Genomic DNA, 13,476 nt, shown 5'->3' with positions numbered 1-13,476 from the left:
GTGTTTCGACTCCATTTGTCAATATCTAGTAACCTCATCCAATTTTCCTGTTTCCTAATTAAAACATTATCTGATAGATCAGTGTCAACTTTTATCTCCTCCCCCAGTTCATGTCGAGGATCAGAATATGAGATTTTGGAAATCTGGGATTCTTGCTAGTATCAAAATAAGTTACAGTTTTTGGTTCGTTGGAAAGGATATCTACCTAGGGAAAGTTCTTTGATTCTTGCAACTGAGGTCCATGTTTCAATCCTTATAAGCCCTTTCTACTGCACCTTTCCAGATAAACCTAGAGCATCAGAGAGGGTTAAAGTTGTGCAGACCCGCTGGTACTGGTGACATTTACCTCTGCATTCTCTGCAGTCACAGTGCACTGTGGTCTTGCCTCAGTGGATTTCCTCTGGAACAAGTTTGTGACAGCTGTTTCACCAAAAGCCTTTGAGGGGGTGAGCTGGGCTTTTCCTTTGTGTTATGATTGAGTCACAGGGATTCAGCAGTGAAGAGCTTAGAGAGATTCCAAACTTTTAATAATAGATAGCATATGGACTTCAGATTGTTCCAGAATATTTTTTGTTCCACTTCACAGAAACTCATGCTCACCAATCCAAGATGGCCGCCTCCAGTGAAGTTTTGCTGTTTCACAATCCAAGATTGCAACATCTAATTCATCTTGATTCTGTTTAGGGTCTGAACATCAGAATAAAGGGTGTCAAAATGCAGTCGGAGTATATTTCCTGTCTGGTTCATTGTACCTTGTTTCCCTTTTAGCCATTGTTTTTTGCACCTGCCTTTTTAGGTTGAGCATAGCAGTGCACAAGCGCTGCTTTTCCGACGTGTTGGTATGTGTTTGGGCTGTTAACTACGATCACTGCATGCCCATCACTATCACTCGTTCTAATGCTTGCCCTTCAAACATCCTTTGTTTTCGTTGGTAATTGCTTTACGTTCGTCCCTCCTTAGGGTGGTTTTGTTACCGCCTTGGCCATCGACCCTGTAACATGGATAATTGCATATTTTCCGATAACTTTGACTCCGAGTGAACTTCTTTTTCCTTTTGTGTCTCTTCTTCACACTCACTGCGGCGCTTTGAATCAGCTCGCTTATGTCAACTGTTTTACTTTTTATTTTCAGTTTGTGTGGCAAGAAAGTTCCAGTTAGAAATTTACCACGCTAAAAGCTCTAACTCAAGCAAACGCGAGACACATTGCATTGCAAATGCTTGTTTTCTTGAGCCATGGTTCTTTTCAGTCTTCTCGTATGCACTTTAGGCTCTTGTTTCCTTTGAGCCTATTTTTCAACTCCTGTTTTCTATTTATTGGAGTTTTTTTTTACCAACTGACTTTTTCCTCCATTAGTGACCATTCTCTACAGGTACATCCCCTTGGTTAGTACCATTATTGTACTAGTTGTTCCTAACAGGTGGCTTCACCCAGTCTTCGGAAAGCACTACAAGATCTATAATCCATGCCACATCTTCCCATCACAATCTGTTTCTGTAGTCTGGATCTTTTCAGTGTGAGTTTTCTCATGCAAATCAGCCTCAAAGTTATCTATTTCAGCAAATATTTGACGACTGAGAAATTGGGCCGAAAATGGCTGGATCTGAAGTTCCCAGTTGGGTTTTTCAAGCGTGTAGCGACCCCTGTAGTTTGTAAATTTAGGGACAAAATACGAGATTGGAGAGATATATTTATCAGATGGCAGAAAGAAGGGCAAAGGATATGCCTGATGTTTTATTGTTGAAGTTGTGCAAGGTTCATTTTGAGATATCAGTGTTTATCGAGGTCATGGTTTCTTAAACCAAAAATCGTATGCAGAGTGGCTGAAGTTAAAAACAGGAATTTACAATTAGTAGAAGATTGCAGACAGCTAATAGGCACATTATTAGCAATGAGGTGTTCTTCTGCAAAGCCTGACATGGCAGTGAGACCAGCCTTGCTGGACAGTCAGAGTCCAGCCTGGCATCCTAATTAGATCCTGATTTGGCATGCAGAGACTCCAGCCTGGCAGGCCAGTGACAGCCCAGTCTCAAAGAAGGATGCTGGCTGTGAGTGGCAAGACCAAACACACGTTCTTCCATAATAGACCTCCTAAGGTCAGTACTTAGGGCGCCCCAGCTACAGAGATGCAAGCGTTCTGAAGTCTGCACAAGTCACTGGAGATGCTAGTCTGTGACCGCACTGGATTATAAAACATATGTGTTGTGAAATGTTTGTTTTTATGTATACTGTGTTTATGTATCTATATTTGTGTATATCAGTTCAAGTTTTAATATACGATTTCATATTTGTATGTTTGCAAATTTATGACGTATTCATGTATGTATGTGTTATATGAACACATGTACCTACTGGTCTCGTCTTCATCTTTTCCATAGAATTCGTTATCCCAGAGAAGGCCAATGTCTACTACGCTATGAGCACATCTGTGAACTTTGACTTCATCCTGAGAAGAAAGATCATCAGTGGGCCACTCCCACGTCCGTCGACGCTTGCACCCCTGTCACGGGTGCCCAGCTCCCCATCGACCCTTGTACCTCCTTCACGGACACCCACCTCCCCTTCGACGCTGGCACCCTCGCCACGGACACCTGTCTCTCCTACAGCCCTGCTACCCCTGCCCCGGACTGCCAACCCTCCATCTTCGCTGCAGCTATTGGATGGGCACTCCCTGCAGCGGTTACTCTGACATCCTAGCAATCCTCTGACAAGCTAGCTAAGCAACCTGCCCCCAGGAGCAATGTGGGACTTGGTTGTAGGGTAAAAGTGCTGCCTGAGGCTCTGCTGCAAGGAACTGCTCCCCCTGCTGGCCAAAGACTTGCACAGCAAAAGCTTTGAGATCCAGCGGACTGAAAGCACCCTCAAGGGCACTATCAGTCTCAGCCATTGTCCATGACAATAAGAAGCCGTTTCCTCAGTATTAAGGGCTCTCGAGCCTGGCTGCCTGGCTTTCACAATCCAGGGGAGTTTGGCGCAATTGTGTAGCTACGTCAAAGATTGCACCTTAGAAGTTTAAACATCTGTGTTTGGGTGGTCTCCGCTCCTGTTCGCAAGCTGACCGCCTCCCTTTTTTATGGGCGAGCACAAAGTGCTCGTCCATTCTGTAATCTCTCTTTGGGCTTCAAACCACGCCCATGCCACGTCAGTCACTTACATTGGTTCCTGGGCTTGCCTTTTAAAATCGGTTTGTTTTCATTTGTGAGAGGCATGCATGCGTCATGCCTTTTCCGGTGTTTAGCCTACCTACACAGCACCGGTAAACTACTAAAAACATGTGAGACTTGATATTTTCAGCATGGGGTGCGGACTACTTTATCTGTTTATTTTCCACGCAGCGCGATCGCGCTGCATTTTACATAGCGTGATCGCGCTGCGTTTTACATAGCGTGATCGCGCTGCGTTTTACATAGCGTGATCGCGCTGCGTTTTACATAGCGTGATCGCGCTGCGTTTTACATAGCGTGATCGCGCTGCGTTTTACATAGCGTGATCGCGCTGCGTTTTTTTTTCTTTACGACGCTAATAGCTCTACATCGAGCAAATGCGAGTCCCATTGCATTGAAAATGCTTGTTTACACTAGTACCTGCGTTTCACTGGCTTCTAAGCTTAGCTGATTCGTTTAGGGTATTTGCACGTGTTTGCCTTTTTATGATTTACTAGATAGTGGGCAGGGCCGCGCCACAACATGGTATGGCATTCGTGGCTGGAGTCTCAGGTACAGTCCCCAGAACGCCCAGTCTGGGCTGTGCATCCATGAAACTGGACGCCCATGGCAATGCCCCCGATAAGTCACGCCTCCCCTCCAGCCTCCAGGAGAAGCTATGGTAGACTCCATCAGTAAAATACGTCCATTTTTTAAACCTGGACGGACGCCACTTGGATAATAAACCCATATGTTTTTGCAAACACTCCTCTCTGGGGGCAGTTTCTAGAAGAGATGCTCAGTCGACCCTCAGTGATTTGTTCCCATGCGACTGATTTAAGAGGGACAGAGGGAAGGTTATGTACCTGTACTAAATCTGACTCAGAATATGCCTTCCATTTCAAGCTGAGTGTATGAGCAGCCACAAGACGGTGCGAAGTATCCACAGTTTTCAAAATGAAGGGCGACAAAGGACTACCGAAGTTACTACCGTGGTGCATAGCTGTGCTTCTACCACCCAGCAGAGTGAGTGACACGCTTTACAGACCATTTCCTGCCACCACCCCGGGCAGCACTAGGACTGGCAATAGAACGGGAGGCAGCAGACTGCAAGGGGCCAGTGTGGCAAGATCTTTTGCAACAACAGCCCTGACATCACAAGGAAAGGAAACCCCTCTGCAGCACTAAAGCTAATTGGAGTACCCTTCTGGGTACCGTGACTGATAGCAGCGGAGACGGCAGCACCCTGCGGAGCACTACCACTGACAGCAGCAGAGAGAGCACCGCTCGGAGCACCTATAGGACGGACAGGTAACTGGACACTACTACTGATAGTACTATAAGGCAATTCCTGCACAGCACTAATACTGATAGCAACAACAACCCCATGTCTGACAACAGCAAGGAAAGTTGCATCTTGCACAGCACTAGCATTGTCAGCACACTACACAGAATGCGGGCTGGCAGCGCCCTGCACAGCACTAAGCCGGGCGGAACAGGGGAGGCATCACACTGCACAGCAGCGGCATATCAGGCAGAAACCTGCACGGCACAAGGACTAACAGCTCCCAGGAACAAGAGGAAGGCACCTCATACAAAGCACTAATACTGCCAGCAAACAGTAGCACCGGATCCCCGGAGACAGCACTCCACCCAGTTCTAGAACAGACAGTAATGTGCACAACACTGAGACTGCCAGCAGGGAACTAAGGCAGCACCCTGCAGATGTAGAGTAGAGACAGCAGCCAGTTAAGAGGTCATCCCTCCATACAGCATCAGGAAAGACAGCACATGGTGCAGCACTAGGACTGAAAGCGACAAGCATAATCAGAGGAGATGGCATCTACCCAACACTTATACTGACAGCATCCGTGACCAACACAGTGGGGGCAGCACTCTCATAGCAATATTACTGGTAGTATGTAGGACCAGTAGGGGAAGCACCTCCTGCACTGCACTATGACTGAAAGAAGCAGGAGGCAGCAACCTAACCACACTAAACTGACAGCAATACTTACCACTACAATGAATGCATCAGTCACAGCGGCACTGTGACTGACAGGTGCATCGTGCTCACTGGCTGGACTGAAAGCACCCTCAAGGGCACTAGGACCCTGCAGCACTACATATTGGGAGCAGCAGGTGACACAGCACTATGATCTGCCCAGCCCTTTCCCCAGCATTCCCCGACAGGTGCCCACAACCCAGGGGCCAGGAGAACAGACAGCGGAACCCAGACTGGGGTTACTGTGAATGAAGCTTCAGTGATCGGCCACCAATTCACAAGCGTGATCATGGACACGACTGTCAGGGTACAATGCAGTTATTACCTTGGGCTGACTGGGCATCAACAGCAACAACAGCCAGAGTGATGGGGACAGTATAACGAAAAAACGGGGTACTACCTGAAGACCACACCACCAAAAAGTAAAACCCAGCAGCAGCACTACTCAAGGATTCTTTTTAAGAAGGAGCTGCGACTACTCACTACCTCCAGTACTCTACTCAGCACTCCAGATGTGTCCTCTGAAACTGGACCCAGTCCGCCAGATGAGATCTTCGGGGGTGAAGGCAACTCTTCAGGTGTGTGTGGCCTTTGGACCTTATCAGTGCACTCCAGCTGAGGCCTCACTAAAATCTGTAAAGAGGTGAGGATGGTGTCCTCCTGCCTGCTGACACCTGGCCCGGCAGGCCGTCTTGACGCGCTGGGCCCTCAAGTGTGGCACACCATCATGCTTCAGGACTGTTGGCAAGTCCGTTGCATCCATTCTCATGTTGAACGTTGAACTCTGAACAATAACATTATGGTTGACAGTATGTGCGTGGCACCAGCTGTGGGTAGTGTGTGTGTTGTGTTCTCGTATTTTCACACACACCCTCAGCATATAGATCCCAATCCCTCTCTGAGGACCGGTGCGGGAGAAGCCGCTTCTTCCGGCTTCCAGAGCAAAGTGGAGCTCACTCTGGGAGTGTGCAAGAGGCAAACATTCATTTTAGTTGCCCACGTGGACCGCCAACCAATCATTCTTGTAGTAGCAATAAAATACTTCATTAAAAAAATGATCACATAACCATGTGCTGCGTGTCATTTCTGAGTGTGCCGAAAATGCCCGCCCTCTCTGTCATTTCCTTCACGTGCACGTCTTGTTGTACAAGCTATTTGTGCCGGGTGGGGAGAGCTGAAGTACATCCCGGGGTCTCCAGAGCATGATGTCCTGTTGATTTACTAACAGTGTACCTAGAAATGCGACCGCGTGCCAGATTTCCCCACATTGATCAACTGGTTGGTTAGGAGGGCTCTGCATACTACTCTGCATCGAGGTACTGATCCATTTAACAGGCTGATGGAAGAAGTGTGTGCTGTCAAAAAGTGCTGCACTGATCACCCCCTTAACAGAGACTGGACGCTAATTGCATCAGGACTACAATTAAATGGGAAGCACACATCTTTCAGTGGGCCAGTGTTAGGTTTCAGGTGGGGATGTAAGATCCACTCCACTGAACCAACTAAAAGATACTGCTTTAGGGTGTTGGGACCTAGAGATCCTCTTGACAGGGCTTCTAGCTGTAACAACACAGAAATAAATACACTGCTTCTGTCTGTGGCTCGCAATTTCTCACTTAACAACAACACAGGAGAATCAGATGCTTCAGGGGGATGTTCAGACTTACGTGTCTTGTCTGTGCAGCATCTAGTTGACTGGCAGCTGCCAGTCAACCTACCTGTTGAGCTATCCCTAAGGCCCTGAAGTACATTAGGCTCTCCAGCAAGCAGTCCTTTGGTCTCTGAGAAACTATCCATCCAGGAACTGCGTAGAATTAGACTCCTGCCCAGGTTACAAGGCCTAGAACTCTGAGTCCCCTTCCATAGAACTCAGTCAGAAACTTGCTTGATCCGAAAGTAAACAACGCGTCTCCCCCGAGTTCATGTCTTTGCCGTAGCACATCCGGTGTTCTTCAGTAGCTCCTGGTTTCACTTAATCTAGAGCTAGAAATCTCTGCAACTGCCAGCCCTCTTCAGTAGTCACAGGGCCGTAGCCACGGGGGCTCGACAGGGGCCCGGCCCCTCTTTATTTTAGTGTGCCCCCCTTAAAAATGACAGGCTTTCTGTTATTTAACAAGACAGGACTGGCCAGTTTCGAATGTAGTTAATCGTTGGCCTGGCATACAAGCAGGTTGGTTTCTGCGTCCCACACCCTCGCCGACACGGCATTTAATACAAACAATTAAAAGGGTGCACCGGGATTCTATATTTATCCTAACCGGACAGTACAACATTTTAACTGCATGTTAATTACCCCTTCTCCAGTGCCAGACTGCGCATGCCTGGCACGCGTCCTGTAAGCAGCACAGAGCCTGGTCACCTACACGCCTGCCTGTCCCGCGAAAGTGTGCTGCACACCAGGCCGCAGAGGGCCGAGCCGAAGAAGACGGCCGCGGAGCTGTTTACCGGTTCACGGAGGCCATCTGCTAGACGGCATTGTGCTGCTCTCTGCCTAATGCCTAAAACTCACACGCACAAGCTGGGACCCAATAGATACTTTCTCAAACTGCAGCAACACTCGAGACAGTAAGGTAGTTTACTGTTTGTGTTCACTTAGAGGAAGGGGTAGATCCGTCTTCGCCAGAGGGCAGGGGTAAGGGCCGGCTTTTGGGCGGTGCGGCCGCACCGGGCGTTGACCTCAAGGGGGCGCTGTGTTTATCAATGACTTCCGAAACTTGTGATTTAAAAGCACCTGCTGAAAAGTTCCTTGTGTGTTGAGCCGCCAAGAAACAACTAAAATGTCAAGATACCTCTCGGGAAATAATTCAGTGACAGCTGTTTTAGTGTAAAAGGTCATTTATTAGGACAGGATTGCATAAATAACATAACCATTAACTTTCAAAGGTAACCGTAACTTTAATAACGCCCTCCTATTAACATCTCCTCGCTCATCCTTCTTCTTCAAACCCTTATCTCATTTCCATTCCCCTACGCACCCCCTTTTCCTTTCATGCCCCATTTGGTTCGTGCGTACCCCCACTCAGAGCCTTCACCTGCTTGTTTATTCCCTAGAAGGGTGGCCAAGCCCGCATCTGACTCACCACCCTCCCCCATCTACTGCTCGCTCACCCCTGCAACCTGCCCTAACTGACAATTTCCCTCCCCTCCTTGCTATTCGACTCTAACTTCCGTCCCTCCAATCGCTCTTCCAATTGCCGGGTGGGTGGGAGGCCAAATTAAAACGCGCGATGTAAGCGCGGAAAAGAGGCCGGTCCCTCCACCCCCAACCCCTTTTATTTCCTCCCCCTAGACCCGCCCCCACTTACCTTTCCCAATCCCTGTCCCTCGCCGTCACTTCCTTTCCCGAATTGACCCGCGGGAAGACTAGAGCGTTGCTCTTGCTTCCCGCGGGCCCCTCCATCGGGAAATAATTCAGTGACAGCTGTTTTAGTGTAAAAGGTCATTTATTAGGACAGGATTGCATAAATAACATAACCATTAACTTTCAAAGGTAACCGTAACTTTAATAACGCCCTCCTATTAACATCTCCTCGCTCATCCTTCTTCTTCAAACCCTTATCTCGTTTCCATTCCCCTACGCACTCCCCTTTTCCTTTCATGCCCCATTTGGTTCGTGCGTACCCCCACTCAGAGCCTTCACCTGCTTGTTTATTCCCTAGAAGGGTGGCCAAGCCCGCATCTGACTCACCACCCTCCCCCATCTACTGCCAACCAGCACAAACCCATTTGGCGTTTTGCTGCCCCACCCCCCCAAAGGCCACGCTACTGCGACCCAGTACTTCTCATTTCTTGTTTGTAATCCACCAATTTTCTCCCCACAAATCTTCCACCAGCAGTCTCAGATTTGTCAGATATTATGCGTTTCCCATTGTGTACAGGTGAACACCATCGTTTCTGAACAGTGCCACCTCCTGCTCTGTAATGTTCTCGTGTTTCATTAATTTTTAGCCCTTGCGCCCAGCAAAACCTTTACTCCTTCGAGCCCGCTCCATGGCTCCATACTTAACTGCCCCTCTCCACCCTCTACGCGGAACAAATTCTGTCCACCCAAGTATGTACCATGCCATTTTTTGCTTGAGAATCTCCAAATCCCTCTGCATGTGTTGCAGTAACGTGAGTTCTGACAATTTCACAAGGCCATCCTCTCCCAAATGTAAGATTAACAATTCCGCCACATCCCCAATTCCATAAATTAGCAGTGATGAAAGGAAGCAGGTTACCCCACCGCCTTCTGCTCTTTCCCCACCATAGCACCTCGTGCCGCCTGCTGGATAGTCCCAGGACCCGACCATATATCTGTTTTCTCCACAAACTTCGCTGCCCAGTGGACAAATGAATGGCCGACCAGCCATGTAACCATCTTGCTCTGTGATGGACCAAACGCATCTCCTGCAATGGAAAAATAACTGTAACCTGTGTTGTTTTTTTTTTTTTTTTAACAGAACAAACCCCCCCCCCCTTCTAAAACCCCCTCCAACTGTATCGCCCCACCTTTCAGGGTCTTAACTTAAAGTTCACAACACCTTGATCGCTAGCGGACTCTCGCCTTGATCTTTTGCCCAGTCCCAACCCAAATGCGCTGCGGCCGTAGCTGCCCCAAACCTAAACTAAGGTGTGCCGAAAAAACCATGGCCCGGCGGCCCACACGACCCAACGCCATCCTCAACACTCGTAAGAGCTGAAAACTAGTGAGCTTGGACCTTGATCTGTGCACAAAAACCCCGGCTTCCTTGTTTGACAACCGTGAGGATTGACTGAAAGCTCCAAAAAACATCCACCCTGCCTAAGCGGAAAAATTGCTAGCTCGTATTCATCTGCGCAACATACCGGCAATTCGTGTAACAAATCTAGTAACGACTCAAAAATTGGGTTCCCTGGCCGTTCTACCCCCCCACCGCTCTAATTCTGCCCCAACCTTTTAACATTCTTCCCACAGATCCTTTCTTGCTGGGTCGTGATCAAAAACCATTGCCATAAAAAGGTCCACCTGCCAGTTTACCCCCAAATAGTGGCCGCTGATACCCTCTCTGAAACATGCACCGTACAAGAACTCAAAACTCCTGATGCTCTAGCTGTTTGTCACTCTGCCCCCAAACTTTCCTGTAACCGCTCAAAAACTGAAAAAACCCCAACCAGGCCAGCCGGTAACTTCGCCGATTGGAGTCCGCTAAAAACATCTCCACCCACCCGTGATCATCATACCCCCCATTCCCAATTGTCTGCCGGGACCGCTGTCTTGGTCCGCTCCGTTCCTGACGCCAGGTTGCTGAAACGCTGCCCCTGTGAAAGGGACAGGGAAACCGCAATCTCGTTGACAACTCCTGGTATATGGACAGCTTTAAAGATCACAATTCCGAGATAAGCCCTGCAACATGAATCAGCGCAACCAGCGCAAAAACCTTCACATCCCTCGCTTCCTGTCCGTTCCTCAATCCACGACAGCCATGTTGTTGGTTCTAAAGAAAACTGCCCTATATGCTAACTCGCGCCCCCATACTGCCATGGCCACCAGCAAGGAAAATAATTTCCAGAAAAGCAATGCTCCTCCTAAGTTGTCACCAAAATGCTGGCCTCGCCTCCGGGCACCATCTGCCATCCCCGAAAATCTCTAAAACCATGCGCTCCTGCCGCATCTGAAAATATCTGCACCTGCCATACTGTCTCTTCTTCCCAGAACCACCTGGGTACCCCAATTAATTGTTTCAGAAATATTTCCCACCTTAACATCTTCCGAGTCCCCTTGACCCTCTTATTCTTTGGTGTGGCAAAACTGCGCCTGACATGCACGACCCTAATCACCTGCAAAAACATCCTCCCCCCTTTAACTGTCCTACAAGCAAGGTTAAGGTACCCCAACCGCTTCTGGGCTGTCTCGAATCGATTTTCTGTGCTTCCTATCACCGTGTCCAAGAAAAACAGCATCTCCGTTACTGTCTGTGCCGGTAATCTGTCCGTCATTATACTGGAGTCTTAAATCCCTACCCAGAAAGGTAAGAAACTATGAGGGGCCTTTGGTCTTTCTGGGTGCCAACGGCACTCCCATCTGCTGTGCCATATCCTGAAAACCTTCCAGAGCCGTCCGGCACTCCCCGCGAACCCTTCCTTCCTACAAAGGAAGTCATCCAAATAATGGGTCACCGCATAATGCCCACTACTCTTGACAAAGACCCACTGCATGAAGGTGCTAAAAGCTTCGAACAACGCGCATGAAATCGCGCGACCCCTGGGCAGGACCCTGTCCACATAGATTGCCCCTTCAAGCTGCATTCCCCAGCAATTCAAAAATCCCTTGTGTGTATCGGCAATAACCTGAAAGCTGATTGTATATTGCATTTTTCCAGTTCTGCCCCCATGGCCGCACGCCCTGACCAATTTTACGGCATCATCCACATATGCATACACCAGTCTGGTGTCTTCTGCTGCCATGAAATCGTTAACAGATGTGCCCTCCGGTCATGAGAGGTGATGTATCAACCTGATTTCACCCGGGGCCTTCTTCGGCACGACTCCCAGCGGGGATATCATCAAAATTTGACTTGGCCGCCCATAAAAAATGGGCCCGCAATTCTGCCCAATGACCGTTCCTTGTCCAGCTTTTTCCTTACCACCTGTGGTAATTCCCTTGCAGACCGCACGTTGTCTGCCCAGTGTCTCACCCGTGAGCCGTGGTCACTGACCCTCAAACCTTCTTGAATCCCTTCTGCTAACTCAAAGCAGCTGCCCTATCCGTGTATATACGCAGCCCTGGTAAGATAAAGACTAACCTAACTGGCGTAGGCCCCCCTTTGGAGCAGATAGCGCCCTGTGTCCCTCCGCCTTTTGCCGCCCTCCATTGTACGGAGGGACTGGAGGTGAAAAACATTGAGTAACCTGATGACGGCCCCCGCACTTGGAGCAGTCCTGTTTCCTTTTTACAAGGATGTCTGGATCAGAAACCCTTGGTGAAAATCCCGCACGCTCCTGTCGTGTTAAATGTTGTTCTTTGTCTCCCCCCCCCCCCCGGGGCTCGACGTGCCTGAAAAGGCTTATATACCACCGGTAACCCACTGGCCGTATGTGTCGCTACTGCGGATTGTGATGATGTCATCCCCTGCATCCATAATTCTGGGTCTACATCCCCCCCATGGCTTAATGATGTCCATGTATTTAAATAGCGCTATAGCCTATGTCAGGGTATTTCTCACAATAAATGCTTGCAAAATTAAAAACGCTGACGTCCATATTAATTGGCACCCTCGGCCTACGGGCCAACTCCTACTCTTCTTCCTTAGACCCTCCTTTGGCTTGTATGTCCTTATGAAAGAGTTTAAAAACGTCTACATAATCAGGTCTCCATATTCTTGCCTTCGCTTTTTCCGCTACGTGTGAGCACAATGGCATAGCCAGACCCATATAGGGTAGCCTCTTCTTGTGTCCTCCCCCTTCCTACTCTCCTGTGCCTGACTTCTCTCCTGCTATCTTGTCCCCGCCCTCGCCCTCAGTTGTAGCTCCGGCTCGCAGCAGTGTGCCAACTGTCGAAACTTCCCCAACCCCAACGGACTTGTAAGTTGAAATGACATCCCCTTTTCGCCGTCCCCCAAACCTAGCACCATTGCCCTTTACCTCTTCCACATGTAGTTGAAAGCCTCTAAAACTTTCCGGGCCCCTCGGCCCCGTGCTTGGTCCTGCCTTCTTTCCTGTGGACCCATGCTGTTGTCCCGCTCCTAAAAATAGAAACGGAGAGAGGGGTTGCGCCGCTCCTGCGTCCTCTTCCCCTCCCCCTTATGCTGTGTACCTCTGTTTCCCAGATCTCCCCCTTTTCCCATTCTTCCAGAAACCTATGCATAGTCCAGTTCTAGCACTTCCTATTCGCACACATCCGTTTGTCAAACACTCCCACTCATCCTCATGCATTTATTAGACATGTCATCTTGCCCCACATGGCGTCCGCCATTCTGTGTTGTCCCCGATCCTGCGAAGTAGAGAAGGCCGCCGAAGACCCCTCTAGCGCTTCTGACCAACGTGCCGGGGCCGTATTGCGCCCCGTTGGTATCGCCTTCTTTCTACCAACCTCTTGCGTTGGCATTGACCTTCCGCGCGCCACATGGCCGTATGCGCCACTGGCTCCCATCTTGCTACCTAAAACACTATCCTCCCCGACTTCCTGTCCCCTTCCGTTCGGGACCCGTACCCAGCTGCCCCTTCCTCTGTCTTGGGGCATGGTTCCTATGTTGCCTGTACTGTCTGCTGGCCTCTCCGGCTGCCGGCCGCATGGCACGGACATGTCCGGGGCGGGGGTCCCTCCTACACTTGCCTGCCTGTGCGCCCCCTTGCTGCGGCCCACCGAGGG

At 49.3% G+C, this 13,476-nt stretch overlaps 1 protein-coding gene across 5 annotated transcripts in view; it reads left to right on the top strand.

Annotated features, from left to right (window-relative positions):
- The window catches only part of RGL3 (ral guanine nucleotide dissociation stimulator like 3), a 319,494-nt gene extending 313,281 nt beyond the window's left edge, over positions 1-6,213 (top strand). For all 5 annotated transcript variants that reach the window (XM_069231883.1, XM_069231882.1, XM_069231881.1 and 2 more), the window contains one exon: positions 2,378-6,213. In XM_069231883.1, the coding sequence (XP_069087984.1) occupies positions 2,378-2,688 (311 nt within the window). In that variant the 3' untranslated portion in view covers positions 2,689-6,213. The remainder of the gene's footprint in view (positions 1-2,377) is intronic.
- The last annotated feature ends 7,263 nt before the right edge of the window (positions 6,214-13,476 follow it).

The sequence above is a fragment of the Pleurodeles waltl genome, chromosome 4_2, assembly GCF_031143425.1.
Source record: "Pleurodeles waltl isolate 20211129_DDA chromosome 4_2, aPleWal1.hap1.20221129, whole genome shotgun sequence".
Lineage (NCBI taxonomy): Eukaryota > Metazoa > Chordata > Amphibia > Caudata > Salamandridae > Pleurodeles > Pleurodeles waltl.
Note: the sequence above shows the minus strand (reverse complement) of the source record. Positions and strands in the feature narration are given on the sequence as shown.